General features: G+C 38.3%; 1 protein-coding gene across 1 annotated transcript in view; it reads right to left on the reverse strand.

The window, feature by feature from the left end:
* The window catches only part of LOC131668062 (serine/threonine-protein kinase 32A), a 49,475-nt gene that overhangs the window by 22,507 nt on the left and 9,119 nt on the right, over positions 1 to 17,849 (reverse strand). The window contains exons 3-5 of the mRNA XM_058941898.1: positions 7,851 to 7,906; positions 6,861 to 7,029; positions 5,647 to 5,844 (exon numbers count right to left, since the gene is read on the reverse strand). Coding sequence (XP_058797881.1) covers positions 5,647 to 5,844; positions 6,861 to 7,029; positions 7,851 to 7,906 — 423 coding nt within the window. The remainder of the gene's footprint in view (positions 1 to 5,646; positions 5,845 to 6,860; positions 7,030 to 7,850; positions 7,907 to 17,849) is intronic.

The following is a 17,849-nucleotide window of genomic DNA, read 5'->3' on the forward strand; positions in this document are numbered from 1 at the left end:
GCTTGAGCTATCGACCGTACGTTTATAGACATGCGCGCCGCTCGTATATAAAGAAAATTGGTAATTTCCTCAAGTTTCGGGTGGACGTTTCCGTTAAACGTAGCTTTCTATTTTTCTAATATAATCTTATGGAATTTCTCTTCGATCGTCGCGACGACGATTCTCGAGGGGCAATGAATATCGTAAGGACTTGGCGCGTCGACGCGTTGTCGTGCTTCGTCGGCGAGTGCCATCAGGCCTTCGCGATCTTTGAACTTGCCTTCTTGCAAGGGTAAGCGTAAAAGCGCAGTCGCGCGGCTTGACATAGTCTCTTGCCTCTGTTCTCTCATGCCAGTCTTGAAATTCTCCAAGTTCTCGTCGGTAGGTGGAAGTTATTACCAAAGAGAAATTTTCCTTGGCGGCTAGAGAAGCTCGTCGTTAACTCTTGCGCGCACATTTGAATCTGAATGAATTGCTTTGAGTTATTATTCTCATAATCATTAACGGATTGAGTACACAAGACCTCCAACCAAACAATACCAAAATATTGAGTGTGCTCCTAATAAACACATGAAACAAGAGAGCTTTGCGTCAACTGTAAAAACACGAGAAGATACTCAAAATCGAGATTTATCTTCCAAGTTGTAGATCAAAGATTACATTAATAGAGCACACAAGGTGTTTGAAATAAATAAGACAAAACATAGTTAGAGAAAATTGCATAAAATTGACAACTTACGTCTAATAGAATTCCTTGATATTGTACACTACTCTTTCATTTATCTTCATTTACAGTTCATTATAACGTTCAGTGGCCTCAATATGACATGATACTTCTATTGAAAGAAACATTAATTGTTTTTCCTCTCATCAATCATCTTACATAAGCAGTGCTGTGCAAGTGAGACGTGGTTTCTTTTTTGCTACAAAATAATGCTACAATATTCGTATGCCTTTGCTTAATGAGCATTAATACTCGTATGGTCATAAATGTTACCTCGAGATGAGTTATACGTGATACATTAGATGTAATTTTTTTTTTTATTTGCAGCGTTACATTTCCAAAGCTTTTATCCCGAAGCTTCTATAACCGACTACCGACTCTTCGGAGACGACATATATTTATATTGCAGCTTGTTTCTCATCTCACTTCACCGAACATCAAAACTTACTACTAAAATAGCGATAAAGCCAGCTGAAAATAAAATACGCAGTAAAGGGAAAATTGTTTATTATTTTACATCAACATCGCTGTACACGCGTATTTTTAGTGCTTTTTTTATTGAACTTGAATAAAGATGCTATAATCTCACAATAGAAAAATGTCTGTATAACAAAGAGAAATATGCCTTTGTCGCATAGCGCATAAGTATTGTTATTTGAAGAGTAGCATAATACGTTAAAAAAAAAAATACCAGTTTTCACATTTACTGATTCAGAGTTAAGAAAAAATTAGCACGATTTCATTGATACAAGTGTTCTTCGAGAAAGCGATAAATTTGATGAGGTGAAGACACCAAGTGGAAAATCCGCGTAGTCGTAGAACACTTTGCTATCTGCTAATGCAATGTGCCATTTCCATCCCTTACTCGCAATGTGCACTTATCGTAACAGCAAAGTGCATGGAACACCTTTGAAGACCTCTCTCTCTCTCTCTCTCTCTCTCTTTCTCTCTCGCTCTCCACTTCCCTTACTTTCAAGGATCGTAAATCAACGAACACGTAAACTCGAGCAGTTCACATGCGTACTAGAGATCGTTACTCTCATCAGTACCCTTTCATCGCGCTATTTCATTCGTTCGTTCAAACGTCCTGTCATTTTTTACATTTCTTTCGTACTCTAAGTTTTTCGAATCGTGTTTTCGTTCTCGACTTCCTTCTACAAAGTATAACAGCACTAGACCTTCAGAAATGTTCTTTGAACAGCAAACGTCACTTCGAAAAGCCGTATTACGTTATTGGCATCGAGCTCAAAATGATTCGAAAGCCTCTTTTAAAGAGCACGCAGATGCTCCGAACGCGCGTTCCAAAAAACTTTCGAAGGAATGATCGACCAACAGTATTATATAGGTATCCAAATAAACTCGTCACTATAATTGAAACTCAAAATTAATCGTGAACTCCCTATAAACGTTACTGAGCTTACAGAGATAAAATCCGCTAATTGGTGCTCAATGAGCATTTGGAGAGGAGTATGCAATTTATTTAGTGAGCACTACACTGATTCAACATAAGTTGCAAACATTTGTTCAGATTCAACACGAAATAGCTTTTCGAATTGATTTCAGTATTCACTAGTCAGAAAGTAATCGTTTTAAATCAATGTAGATTACAAGAGCAAAAATATTCATTAAATAAACCAACGATTTGCTATAGAAATTAATTTTTAACGAAATAATACGATCTTCTTCCACGTAAGCATCGTGTACTTGTCAATTGTTTTAAAAGCCACTCGACTTCATACCGATAAATTATTTAGATTAAGCTCAATAACGCAAAGTACATTGTTAATCTACGAAGCACATCATGAACCGTTCATACGTCACCCGAAACAACATTCCCAAATCGTCGCAAAAAGTACCGATTCTTCTACGTGAAGTAAAGTGCGCTACGTGACTTATGTATATAATATGCGCACGCAAAGATATCGACATTTCCGAGTATTTCGTTCTTTTTGCACATGCAAGGCACATAAATCCTTTTTTGATATCTTTCGGAGACGCCATTTTCAACTCAAGCAGAATCCATAATTATTTCGAGCACAAATCGGCGGCTGAATATCTCTTTGTTCCTAGCCCAATAAGCGCAAGTAAAGAGATTACGTAAAGTTACTAAGCAGGCTGAGCGAAAGGTGACTCTTGAACAGGCACAGTCAGCTATCGCCTCGGGCCCTGACCTAATTAAATCGCGAGATATTTTGATAATCTTATCCGAGTGCGCTAAACCGCAATACAAGCTCCAAGATTAAAGCAGCTGCACAACAAAATTCGCTGATACATACATGCAATGCCACTCGCTCATGTTATTATTTTTTCTTGTATAGAATGTAGATGCCGTCTTCCGCGCGAGCATCACATCATGTTGCGATACGACCGCTCCAATAAAAAAAAGAAAAGGAAAAGACGTTCATTATCATTTGCGCTTTATCGCCTTTGAGTCGAGGAAAGGAAAAAAAACGTATGACTGACTGACTTTGTGTGCTCTGATGAAAAGATACCGGTAAAAGCGCACACAGAACCATAGCTATATATCTAAGCCAGCGAAATTGAACCATCTATGAGCTATTGCAAGCTTCTCAAGTTTCTGATAAAGTTACAAAGATGAGCGAAGATCTTCATTCGAACTCATTGCGGGATATAAAAGAAAAATCCACCGTTTGATCGAAACTCTCTGCACTAATTTGTAATTTCAGGTGTTTCGTTCTGTAGATGGCAATTGTTGTTATCACTTGTATCGATTACACCTCTTGCACAGATAAAAGAAAGAAATTTTCCCTCAGTTGAATTTTGTGAATTTAGAAAATTTCTTTTTTAAATTAATATTATTTTATTTAAATTACGAAATTCATCGTGAGAACTAAACTTGGATATTTTTTTATCACTGCGTCGTTCATTCAAATAATGCATGAGCTGAAAGAATTCAATGTTGTAATTAGATGAATCTGTTAACGTTAGACTATACATAAAAGATCCAATAGGTTGGGGAAATGTCAGTGGTTGGTCCAGCTATCCCATTGCAATTGGCACGCAAAACAAAGGACAATTTGCGCACAGTCACAGCTATTCGTTCGTCCAATCTAAGACGACAAAGCAGAGAATGGAAATAACGGGGATTGCCTGCGAGAGCAAACACGTGTCGTGCACGCAGACGAAGAAGCGGAATAGCAAATTAGCGAGAAAGGCCGCGTAGTATAGAGACGGGGAAAATACAGGCTGACGCACGAGGGAAATAAAGAGTGGCGAGTGAAACGCAAGCTCGCATATAGACAAAAGCGACGTGTCCGCGGAGCGGCCTGATTTTGCCACGTGTGCGTATATAGCCGAGTAATGCGTACGAGATGAATAGAGGGGGTGAAAAGAAGCTGCTGAATAGCGAGCAGAAAGCCAAACGAATGGTTAAACGCGTAAAAAGTGTGGAATGCAGAGAATTTTCGAATCCGATGGTAATTTTCGTCGACAGAGCAAAATAATATGAAGAGGCGTTGGATTAATAGGTTTCTTCTCGAGCTTATTGGCACCGCGCTATAAAGCCTCCATTTACAAATGCATGCTTGAACTCGTATCAAGGCGATTAACCTGCTACAACTTCCCTGTCGTAACTGTCCCATTATCAAACGTAACGATTCGATCGGATTTACTTTGTTTTCCAAGTTACGTCTTTAATGAGTAAACTATTCGTCGTTCGCTATTGCCGAAATTATCTCAGGAATTTTCATTACCTATTCAAAACTAATGCTTTCTTTAAGAAGAATGTACGTCGAGTTTTCGCGGAGATTGAAAAATTCAAATCTGCAGTTATAAATAAATAAGCAGTCTCAATTTCGCGCTCGCAAAACTCGCTTTGGTATATGATTCGAAAAAAGGGTCGCAATTTCCGGCAGTGCGCGAACAGCTAGTAGGAAAAAAAGTAGCATGCCGCGTTAGCTTTATTTGATTTCAAATTTTCATTACCCTTGGCCGCTTTCGTAATACGTTGTCACAGAAAAGTAATTTCACGTGTATTTTGCCGTATAGCTCGCACGGCTTAATTAATATGTACTTTCCTAGGGTATATACAAACTTTACCGAGTGTATTTTCGTGCGCAGCGTAGCTCATAATAATCGCGTTAGCAAACATTTTCGAAAATTGGAATTAATGGATGCTGCATCGCGTGCAACAGTACAAATGATCATCCTATGAGTATCAACAGCGCGTTGAAGCCAATAATTAACCAATAGGACTGATTTTTTCTACTGACAAGAAAGACAAAGAAATACGATACTAGATTTTCGATGGCAAGGGACGCGAGATGAGGGGCCAAGCCATTTGTTCTGCTCTCTAGTGTTTCCTAGATCCATGTAATGCATAATTGCCATCTATCAAATTTCATCGTCCAGACCACGAACGCGCAACCTGAGCGCAATTCAAGTAGTACTAGTCGGCGTTTTGTCAGACGCGCAGAAAGCGCGCTGTACGCGCTTGCACGTAATGCGATGCAATGTTGCGTGCAACAGCTTTACTGTGACGTAATGTGGTTAAAGTGCGCGTGCATGGCCGAATAAATACGAAAGCAACTTTGCTTCCGACTGAACTCTCTATACTCTCGCCAACTTTCTCAAAGGACTCGCTACGCAAAATCGATCGGTATACATTACTTCCTCGAAACGTTTGCTTTAGATATAATACATGTATGGCTTGAAGATCAAAATTAACTACGTAAATCACGTTTTATTTGGAAATTCTAGAAATTATGAAAAAATTGAGCTATCAATCAATAGATAATTCTGTTGATCTGTTAAAAACAAATCGAAAGTTTAGCTACGGATAGACATCAACGATAAAGATAATTTATTGATTACTCTCACATTTATCAATTGAGAATCTCACTTCGGAGTGAATTTTCATGCGGCGCATTATTTGTAAAAGGATCAAAGACGAGAATTCCACAATGAAAACAAACTAAACTGACCTTCCTCGTCCAACAAGATATTATCTGGCTTGATGTCCCGATGGACAATGCGGTTCTTTTGCAGGTAATCGAGCGCCAATGCTATTTCCGCAATGAACAGAATGACGCTCTCTTCGCTGAACTGAACGTCTTGCTGTAAGTGATATCTTAAATCCCCGCCGAGCAGCAAATCCGATACCATGAACAAATCTTCCTCATCTAGAATAAAACGAATTATCAAATTTATGCTTAACGGAAAAAGTGCAAAATAAAGAACAGTATCAAAGATGACCTACTAAGCGAAAAATCGTAATGTAATAGAGTTATCCAATTCATAAACGCAATTAACATTAGGAATTTATTATAACGTTTTATACCTATATCAAGAAAAATCATTGTAAAATAAATGTCGTTAATACCTGGCAAGGGGATGCGACAATAAATAAATAAATTAAAAAAAATTTATGCTTATATTCACAGCTTTCTCTAGTTCTATTTTATATACCCCGCTGATTTTTTCCATATCTTAATATTAATGTTCGGCTATTTATATAAACAGTGATATTGAAATTTGTTTACTTTTAAATGACTCTATTTAGCGTGATATTTTTCACTACGCTGAATTTTCATATTTTTGTCATGATCCGATGATTTTTACTGAAAAGCATCGTGGCGCGGAAAATACAGTTTACATTAAAGGTCGGATGAATCTGCATTAAATTCGTATTGCCATTTACTTAATTGTTGATACGTCCAAGTTAATTTCGTATTTTAGTATAATGAATTAATTTGTTCTGAGTAACATTAAATCGAGAAAGCTCAATATTTCACCTAATCGGGTGATTTCATTTGGAGTCGTATGCACGTGGAAATGAATGAATCGCGTGTGTAAAAATCAACAGATCAGCATTTGAAATGTAATTGTTGAAGGGACGTTTTCGTATCAGTCCATTAAGCTTGAAAAACGTCAACACTGAATCTAGCGGGAAGTCACCCTCATAAAAGCGTATTCCAACTTACTGCAATAAAGAGGGTGGTTTGTCCGTCAAATAAGTAAAGAAAAAGGAAAAAAAGAATGTAGGTAGGTTCTCCGCGCAGACTCGATATGCGGACAACAAAAGAGTAAGTCGGTCTAAAATTCACAGTCGGTTTTTTGTGCAAAAGCCGGAGTCTACTATATGTACATCGTAAAGAGGCTAGCAGACTTGAGAAACAAAGGAGCCGTAGGCAATTACCTTGAAAGCTGAACCACAAATTGACGAGGCAGGGATGCTCCAGCCGCGAGAGGATTTCAACCTCGCGAGCGACATTCTTCAGAGCACCGCGCTCCGCGCACTCGCCCTTCCGTACGTACTTCATCGCGTACATATTGCCAGCGCGGTCTCTTTTTTGCACTATACACACCTGAAACACAGTCACAAGAAAAATCAAACATCTTTTGACCCACTAGCGTAGGTGCATAGCGCATAGCCAGCGCAGCCGCTCTGCTCGAAAGCTACCCACTGTAATTTTGCTTTCAACCGCCCCATCGGAGTCCTGACTTTTACGATAGACTGCATTACCCTCTGAGCTATATATTTCCGTCCAGACGAACGGTCGGTCGGACTTTTTAGCGCACTTTTTTTTTTTTTGTTGATTCGTTTTTTTGTTCTCCCGACTCCGGTATACTCCGGTATCGGCCAGATATGCGCCATTTGCGGAATTCCTTTGAAAGGGATTCGGGCGTTTCATCGAATTTCTATAAAAGAATCGCAAAAATAGTGGAGCATCGATAAAAAAATTTGCTGTAATCATAAACGTACTAAATACTAACGAGCACAGTTGGAACGCATAAAAGTATTGATACTGTAAAATAAATTTGACGAGCAGCTGCCCTTCCGAGCGAGTCATTGTTGACGATGCGCGTACAAGGGAGATATTTTCAATGTAGCAAACTTCCGTTGCGTGCTATGTGGCCATCGAACGCCGAGGCGAGGCTCGCTTGAATTTTTCAAACGGTTTCCAGGTAAAGGAAGTAGGAGAGAAAGAAAACGTGGAGCGCTGGAAGTGCAGTCTAGCTATGTAGAATCCGTAAGGCAGGGCGCGGTGTAGTTTGTAAAATAGCTCATGCGTGGATAATGCCGGAGGTATGTTGTTGCTACATCGGGTGGTAGGAAGAGAGCGAGCGGCTTTAATGGCTAATAGATAAGAGAGAATAGTCGATAGGCAACAACAGCGCACAGTACCTTGCCAAAGCTCCCCTTGCCGATGGCCCGCAGTATTTGAAAGTGGTCGAAATTCACTGCAACACAGAATCGATAATAAATGCTCTGCTGCTCGCTAGCGTTACACCGCGCTTGCCGATTAAAGCGTGCTCCTATCGGTTTCCGATGCTCGCTGGCGAAGCGCGTGTATTGCATGCGCAATCTTAAAACGGACACATGCCTCGATACTCGCCAGCTAATCTCATTGCTTTCGCGGTCGTTTGCTTAGAAACACCACGCAATGCTCTCTGCCTTTCTTTTCACGAACATTCTCGGAGCTTTTTCCAATCTAGTTAACATCTCAATTTGCAATTCGTGTCGCGTTTCATACCATGAAATCTAATCTTTGATGATTATTCGTGTATTTCGTGCTAAAAAACAATTGCTATTCGACATTGGAAACGGTTTCTCGTAGAAAAGGCTTAAAATCCAGTAAATTTGACATTTCGAGTAGCAAAATACAAATCTTTACGGAGCACATCGATATTCAGTAGTTTCGTGAACGTCAAGCTTTTCAGCGCAGTACGTATATATTCTCCGTTCTATCCTTTGTGTACTCTCTTACATGCAAACCTGTATCGAAACACAAGTAGATGAGAACAAAAGTCAAGTAATCACGATTCTCATGGTTGCTAAAGTAATATCAAAAAGCTATTTAAATATCAAAATGAAATAGATAAAATTTTAAATACTAATGGATCATAGGAGATATTTTACTATAATTCTTTTTTATTCGATGATGTTTGTTTTACATTTTTCTTGATTTTAATTATTTTTGTCGTTGAAAAGTTATGAGCTTTGTCGGTTTTATATGAATTTTCAAAAGGGTGTTATTTTAAACTCTGGAAATGTAGTCATTAGCTACGCGATAAAGCTTATTACCTCTGTTTTACTGCTGTGAAAAGAATAAATGAGGTAAAGTTGGCGCCGTACGACGTATGCAAAAGAGGAGTTAAAAGCGAGATATAAGTAGAAAAGGACTACTGAAAAAACTGAACTGGTCACGGTCATGGTCAACCTCGTTACGTTCTCAGCACGTTATTCCATAATTAATGACGTCCGGATAAAAATAGTTCGATAAGAATGTTAATTGGACTATTAATAAATACTTCGCTCGAGAAAGAATCGAAAGTATTGCACGTGCGATTGTTTACAAAGAAAGGAGCAAATTACAAGAACTAGTGGAATTTAGTGGTAGGTCGACTATCCGAGTGTCCTACGCCTGCCTCTTTCCTTCGACGAATATCCAGATCCTACTATTTTCCTCTCCCCAGACGTCGCGGCAGTGAGCGCTCCCCTTGCGGCCTAAAGCTCGACTCGAAAGCTGCTCTCTCTGCTGCTGCTTCCCTTCACGGCTGTCGCGCTCTTTCTATCTCCCTCCCGTTTTAGTTCACGGGTCACAGCCGTGCGTCCTTAGCTCGCTGAACTTAGGTCCAGCCAGGAGCCATGGCAGCCTCGAAAACGGTCTTTGGGGCCACGAATGAGCCGCAAAGAGGATCCTCGAGCTGTGACATTCAGCTCAAAATCTGCGATGCAGCAGTCGTGCGCGTCGTGTCGAGCCGGACCAAGAACGAGAACGCGATAAAGAAAGAGACACGCCGTGCAATTTCGCCGCCGTATTTTCCCATCTCTCCGTCCGTGCTCGTGCACGCTTGCAAGTCAGAACGTATTTCAAACAAACGCACGCCTTGGTTAGGACGTTTTTAAACATACGCCTCCCCAATTGATAGGCCCGGGTCCCCGCAGGCTTCTCGACGAGCGCGCAAACACTTTACGATAATGTCGGAAAGCTTACGTCGATCGTCGGCGCCTCACTTTACGGTGCCGAAGAGGCTTCCTGCCTGACCAGCGGCGATTCATTGCGAGTGATCATGGACGCTCGTTCCACGTACTTACCCAACAAACGGACGAATTTTTACCCTCGACAACGCTGGCCCAGTTACCGCGGCTATGTGCTGGATATGGACGAGCACGCCTTTTACGGCAGCTTGTGACGCGTTTGCCATCCGTGACGTTCGGTCAGGTACGCGAAATCATTCATCAAAAGCCCAAGAGCAGTTACAAATTACTGGCGCGTCTTCGCTATATAACGGCGCAGCTGACAGCTCTAATAGCTACGATAAGACGCTGAACGCTTTTAATTATTCGATGATGCTGTAGCCAATATCATTATCCTCTTGCTTTTATTTCAACACTTAACTTATAGATCAAATCGTATTATTATCCACTGATTGACAAAGTTTTTCGCTTCATTTAAACATATTCCCATTGGCAAGAAATTGTGTTTACAGCTCGTCGAATTGAATACATCTTGTTTTTAAATGATCACTTAAAATATTATCTTTTTATTGATCAAACTATTTTTAACGACTTTACACGGAGAGGTTCGTATTTTAAAACATAAATTGTTATATCATGTATCTTTTCAGAAAATTTCTGGTAACTTTTAATTATGCTTGCACAGGACTTTAGGATAATCTCGCCTTATCTATCAGCTTAGCTCCAAGAAATTTCAAAACTTTGAAGATTCCAGTACTTCAGCAATAGATGAATGGAGCTTGAAAAAGTTTAGCGCCACATTAAAGTTTTGCAATGCAAGCGACATCTATTTATTTTGATTATTTTTCGTAAGTAAAATATCCTATGCTACACTTCGATAATAAGTATAAGATGAATATCGCGAAAAAAGTAGCAAAATTCGGCACCGATTGGTCAGATTTTCTTATCACGGTTTAACTAAATTTTTATACAGGCTCTAAATTTTATTCTTATAAGATCATACGAAGTTAATAAAGGTTATATTATGCTTACATTTGCTCGGAATGTCTACCCTTGCAAGCCTTGACAAATTTATAAATCTTACTTGAACGTGTTAGTTTTATAGTTTCATTTGCTAGGCGGTTTTACTCAACAAAGTCTTGGAGCGCTTGAAATTTCGAGTAGAATATGAAATAAAATGTGTTTTTAACCCGATAACCTAATAACGCTCACAGGATGTTTTTTCGAGAGCTGAGTTCTAATTAAAAATGTCCATATTGATCGTCATATATTCCATATGATCCGTTAAACTTACTAATATTTATTTTAGACATCGAGATCGTGATATAACGAGGTTTTAGGCATATAAAGGAATTTATTTTTTATTTTTTGATGGTAAAACTTTCTTACCAAGATGCTTAACTAACACCATTGAAAAGAGTACCTACGTAGACATAGGAAATAATGGTTCCAGAATTCTTTTCCGTTCAAATTCATCACGTGGTAATAATTAGAACTTAACTTTCAAAAATCCATCCTGTGAGCGTTAAGTAGTTAAGAAACTTTGATCCATATAATGTGATTTGTATAATAATCCGTGTCATTCGAATTTAAAGGGAGATTAACGTTATCGATGTTAGTTTTTTCTTAGATTCCAAAAAATCTTGTATTTTTTATTTGATAGAGACTATCATTGCTACGGGACTAAGTATTTGTTAATTTATAGTTATTATTTCATAAAATGATAAAATCGAAAAATTAAGTATGTATGCAGTGGAACAATATCAAATCATAGTACGTTGGTCATAAAATTTCTTATGTAATATTGACCATCCCTTCATTTTACGAAATATTTCATAAGCGTAAAATGCAAAGAAAATACATTAGAGATAAACATTGACATACGTGGAAGCAGTTGTCATGATCTATTTACCTGTATTCTTACATGAATACTGCAGAATTGTAAAACAGCATATGCAGTGAGTAAGCAACGGTCGGCTCTATTTTTAAATATAGAATAACAAAGATGAAACTACGTAAACAGAGTGAAATTGATGCACGAAGATAGCATCCTACACACACAACTAGCTGACGATAAAGTGCAGGTGAAGCGACGCCGAGCTGCGCCTTGAATATCCCGCGGTTATCTACGTATCGGGCTGAAACGTGGACTTGCTTGTAAGTATTTTTATCGCGCGGATGAAATTGATTTTTGCAAGAAACTTCGCTGCGAACCCTCGCGAGACTTGGATTCGACAAAAAATTTGAAAGTGACACGACTAATCCCGGCGCATCGCAAAAACCTAACAAGAAATAGAGGCCGCGAACCTGACTTCGCGAGAACCGAAAATTTCGCGATTTCGCAAGCTAAAAAATTCAATTAGGCGCCACACATTTGCTTACATTTTTGTCTATTACATGTGGGCATAAGTCGCACTGTTTATCTCTTTCGTGCGAAGAGATACGTCAATGGCACGAGCAGTGACGCAGTTTCACAATTGTTTCTCTATTGAGGACAAGTTTGTTATCCCATAATGTGGTTTAAAAGTTATATCGCAAAGACACTTTTGTGAGAAACTATAATAAAATATTTTTCACAATAACACTGGAATTTAATATTATTAAGACAATTGCATCAATAGCTCGGAAAAATCGAATCAAGCATAGAACAAAGTGCCAAAACAATCTCAACAAACAACGTGTGTCTAACAAGTGCTGATTTATAATATAATGCAATGAATATAATGGCGGAATCTATTTAAATAATGCACTTTCCTGAAAGTTGGAAAAATTTTTTTCTTCGCTTGACCTCCCGGAATTCTGTCCTATTCTTATGAAAAGCCATAAGGATCGGAAATGTCCGTGAATATTAAAAACATTCTTTTTCGGTAATTTTACATTATTTGGTATTGAATATAATTAACATTGGCTACTTTTGCTTATAACTTTCATTGACAGTTATTTTCACGATGAAAAGCTTTCATTTGTGACCTTGCGCGACCAAAAATAATGACTTTCGACTCAAATAACAATGACCAAAGATTATCGTACATTTAAGGGCACCATGAAAATAAGACAATTTTTATAAATTTCGATACGCTTTTTCAATTGTTTTTTAAAATTGCTATAAATAGATGTCAGTTAACTTTATGCGCAAAAATAACCAATCTTAATTTTAATGTTTTTCACTTAAATATCCAATAAAGTTAAAATGCTGTAGGTAAAGTTTCTGCAGACTTTTCTAATTTCGCGAGTATTTTCGATCATTATATACCTTAAATAAGAAGAGCAAAGTGTTCCGAAAGTTCTAGCAAAGAGAAAAGTGTTTTCACTTTCAATTTTCACAAAAAAGAACTTTTTAGGGATTTTGTTATAATTGTCATATTTTTCATAGAACAATAGCTCTACTCCGCAACAATAATTAAGTGGATAACATTTCAATTTCTAATTGAAAGTGATCAAGTTATTTACACTTAGTGGATTATTGTGATGATAAAAATTGTTTTAATATTTTTTTGTATTGAATTCTTTGCCTTTTGCCTTTACCCTTAGAAATAGTTGCGAATGTAATGAGCATTGATTTTGAACCGTTAACTTTTTAAAAAAGCTTATTTATTAAAAGGGATTTATTAAATGGATAGGGCCAGTCTTTGAAAACGTTCACAATAAAGTAATTGCATGTTGTTTTAATATAAAATGAAAATCTTCACCCTCCATAGTTTGGATAATGAAATATTTCAAAATGATGTTGCACCCTTTGGTTACCGTTATAACAAACTTTGAAATATATGTGTATATATGACAATGCCAGCTATGAATAATATACGAATGATATACGTTTATGAAAATATTGACGAAAGCGCGACCTATCGGTGACAGAAAATGCACAGCGTTGAGAAAGTTAACGTTGATGTTCGAAAGTTGATGGAACGGCAAATTGAATAACCAGTCTGTCGTTTTGATATTGTCAAGCGGAAATTGGCCGACGAAAGTGGGAAAGTGCGAGAGTGACGTGTAATCAGGAGCAGAGTGATTCGATTCGACGAGCCGCAGCGACATCGGATAATTAGTGGGCGTCTTAACGGTAATGAGAAATTACGAGTCCGATGAGAGAGATATTCTATGCGGGATGATCGCGCGTATGTGTACTACGGAAAAGGGGTCTCGACGAGAAGCGTCATACGCTAGAGAGGAAAACTCGTTAGCGTAAGAGGAACCACCGTTGGTACAAGCCCACCGGCCCCCCTGGGAATTCTAACCAGTAATTTAATGTCTCTAACGCCGTGGCTAAGAGCTCTTGGTGAGCGCTAATAGACGTAACGGCTAATCATGCCTCTTCAAGTCCAAGTACGCGTTACATCCATATAAACATGGATTTTTTTACCTCTCTCTCTCTCTCTCTCTCTCTCTCTTTCTCTATGTGTGTACATATATTTCAATTCTACTGTAAATGTTCAAAGCCTTACAGTTAATCTTAACTTTGAAAAAATTTATCTCACTGTACTGAAAGAGCTATTAATTCATTAATTAGGAAATTTCGATGAATATTCACGTTAATTTCTCGCGCTGCGACCCCCACGCGGCTTTCTCTTTTGAGCAATAAAAAGCTAACGGTGACATCGCTCGTAACTAGCTTTCAAAGAATATCTCCAAAGCTGCAGCGACAAATGTAAACCAATGTGAAAGTTTTGGCTGAGAGTGCGCGAAAATTTAATTAAAGCCACGTTTCTCACGTGCAAGAACAATATCGGAAGCATTTTTACTCGGCATCAAAGGGATTTTTTTCCCCACGGAGCTTACGCGAGCTAAAGCGTCCCGCGGCTGCTCTCAAGCAAACGGGCGAATTTTTATCGCTCGCAGCTGCAAGAACAGAAAAAAATAAAATAAAACGTGCTTCTGGTTGAAAGAGAGCCAGGAAGAAGAAGAAGGAAAAAAAAACAGAGAGCGGCTACAGCCTTGATCAAAGTCACGTGTGCACAATGGCTTGTACACACACGCATTAGCACTAGACTAATTAGCGGAAACGCGCGAGCTTATATACGCCCATACACTCCCATCTAGCTCGCGAAAGTTAGCCCTGAGAAGCTTACGACATTACAATGGACAAACGCCTGCGGTAGAAAGTGACTGCCAGCAGCGCGAGACGGAGGAAAACTCCGAGTACTTTTCTCCGCACGAGCTTTCTTGTTTTGAGTAAACATCCGGCTTACTCGCGTCAAAAGCATTTGCAGAAAAATGTTTTGCCACGAGGAAGCGTTTTTTGTTTGCCTCGCTCCGTTTACGTGGACTCGGCTTGAATCCAGTCGGTTTCGGATTCCCAAATAAAACGGACAATGGAAAGCGCGTCGACGCGCAAGTCGCCGAGGATAATGTGTTACGGAAAGTTGGCAATTGAAGTTTATAGACTGAAAGTTGGCGCGAGTTCGACAAGAAAATTAGTTTGCGCAAATAGATGTACTGTCAGTCGAGCCGCTAAGTTCTCTAATTGCTCCTGCCCGACCAAACAGTGCGATTCCCCCGAAACAAGTTTTCCAACCTACCGAGATTATTACTTCCTTGTTTTCTCACAATAGCAACCGGCAAACTCGATAGCCAACTTTTTAAATCTGCAGCATTCGCGTATATTTATCAACGTTTTCCTTCGCGAATAACACTGACCTTGTAGGTAAGTCGGTAATAAAAAAACTTTTTACATCTCGCTGACACCAAATTCTTTAATTTTACTGAGATGGTATCTTCTATCGTGAGTCTTGATTCTTGTATCTACCCCAACATCAAAGTTTTAATGATCCGAAGTATTCCGGGAATGCTCATAATTCATTTAAGTGAAATGAAAAAAAAAGAAACATTCGCTTCTATCGTTTATCGTAAAGAAACTTGGAATTAGATTAATGAATATCGCCGAATAAAGAAAAGTTTTTATGGCCGAGATCGCTTGTCTTACTTTACCTCGACCATATAGACAATGTCGAGAAAAACAAAGAAAAAGTTGAAAAAGTGTAAAATTTATTTTTTTCGCAATTTGAGTACTTTACTTCTTTTTCAACAAACTTCACTTCAGGCCCATACTTTTTCCAAACATAAGAAAGAGTCGAGTAGAATTTCCACGTGATTTATTTAAGTTGCAGCTGCAAAAATAGAGCAGGAAGAAATAGTGCGAAGATGTAGGTTCAACGTGTGTGTATGGGTGTGTGCGTATGTGTATAGTCTACAAAACGGAAGTAAATAGAACTGTCACACCGCGAAATTGAAAAATAGAAATAAATAAGTCAGAAATGAAAGAAAGTCTAACACGAGAATCCAACAGAAAGTTAGACTACATCCACCATGTAATACAGGTATTGAGGTTGAAAGATAGTCGTCATGAAATTTTCAGACGCTTGAATCCATTCGCATCGCAATATCGAATATCAAATGATTTAAATGACAACAACTTTTATGATAGCGAGTGTATGCTGATAATTGCAATTTCAGTAAATTTGTATTAATCCGACGAAACTTTGATCAAACACAATTAGATTTTAAATTGAAATTTACGCCAAGTTACTTTGAACATATATTGACGTTAAATTCTATAAAATGATACGTATATCAGTATGTGTAAACTGACCATAGAAATATGTAGAATGGCGCTCAATAATACACAAATCCAAGGCTCAAGTACGTTGTTGAATTAAATGAGTAGTTCTATCTGGCCGTCAAGACGTATGATTGATTGACATATACAGAATTGATATTATTGTGAAGAACTTTCCCTCGGTGGTATACATTTTGTAAAGGCAAGTATAGCGATAGCATAACGTGACATTATATCTATATACTGAGAACTCGAGTGATAATAGTGTACTTTTAATCTTTACAAAAAGAAACTGTGCAGAAAAAATGGAAACTCATAAATTTGATGCCTGTTTTTTCAATCTCTGCTGTTCCAATTTTAAAACTAAGTATCTATTCTCGTTAATTGATATACAATTGATTGTCAAAACAATTCAATGATGGTATTTCTGTTATTCAAAATGTTTACTACATAATTTTTATCATATCTAAAATTTATTTTCAGAAAAGCTAATAAACTTCAAGTAAAAATGACAGAAATCGTGTGAAATAGAAAAAGAAAGAAAAAATATCCTGTCTAAAATTGAAATTTTGAAGGTATACCTGAGAAAAATAGATGTAATGCATTTCGTAACCAAATAAGCTTGTGAACTTTTTTAAAATCACTATACTCGGAAAATGGCCAAATTTAAGCGCCAAAGCCACATCCTGAGATATCAAAACTGAAATATTTTTGAGAATCGTGGTAAATAATAAACTGATGAGCTTAACTTTGTAACTAATCATTGTAAAAATGAAGAAAAACAGTTTATGACGACATGAAAAGATTGAAAAGCTATATTAATGCGATATTTTTTTAGCGTGTGATCGTTTCACTTTTTTATAATCACCTATATATGTGTACATATTACTTTCGACTGAAATGATTGAAATGTCGTGATTAATTCGGAGGGACAATCTCGTAAAGTTAACGTGTTTCCAGATATTCGAATGCACACGACCTGAAATGTCAGTTGGCTAATGATTGGAGTAAATAATCGAATGATAATGGTTTCAATTTACATTCCTATGTCTATGAATGAGAATGTCCGTGTTACAAACTATTGAACAAGGATATTTATATTGTAAATACAGATTTTCGTAACGACTTGGTAAAATATGACCTATCGATGATTAGTTGCTGTCGTACAAGCAGCAGTCAGGACAGGCTAGACCTTCAGTCGTCTTTAAGTTTAACAACGTAGGCACAATAGTCCAGGCATGATAAAGGGCCGGGACGTCGTGAAACGTGATTCGATATTTGTCGGTCGGTGGAAAGGCAGTTGTCAATCGAGACGTCATCGGTCAGGTCGAGATGATCAAAGTAACGTGACAGTTAACGACGCACAAGGAGCTCAAATTGCGGGAAGCACAGCTGCGGTGCATCAATCAAAGCCTAACGCGTGCATACCGGTCGCCGGTACGTTACGCGCGCTGTCTAGCATCGCGGAATTATCTGACACTTGCGCCGATTCATCATGCGACGTGCAATTGGTGCGCGCGCGTCCGCCGCCCATATTTCAAACCGACCGGACGCTCTCGCGCAGCCGCCTATATGCTATCGCACTACGCGGTCAACAATGAACAATACACGCTCCACACCGACGGAGCCCGTTCCACACTTTCACA

This window comes from Phymastichus coffea, unplaced genomic scaffold, assembly GCF_024137745.1.
Source record: "Phymastichus coffea isolate CEN01 unplaced genomic scaffold, Cenicafe_Pcof_1.1 PCOF00074, whole genome shotgun sequence".
In the NCBI taxonomy this organism is placed as follows: Eukaryota; Metazoa; Arthropoda; class Insecta; order Hymenoptera; family Eulophidae; genus Phymastichus; species Phymastichus coffea.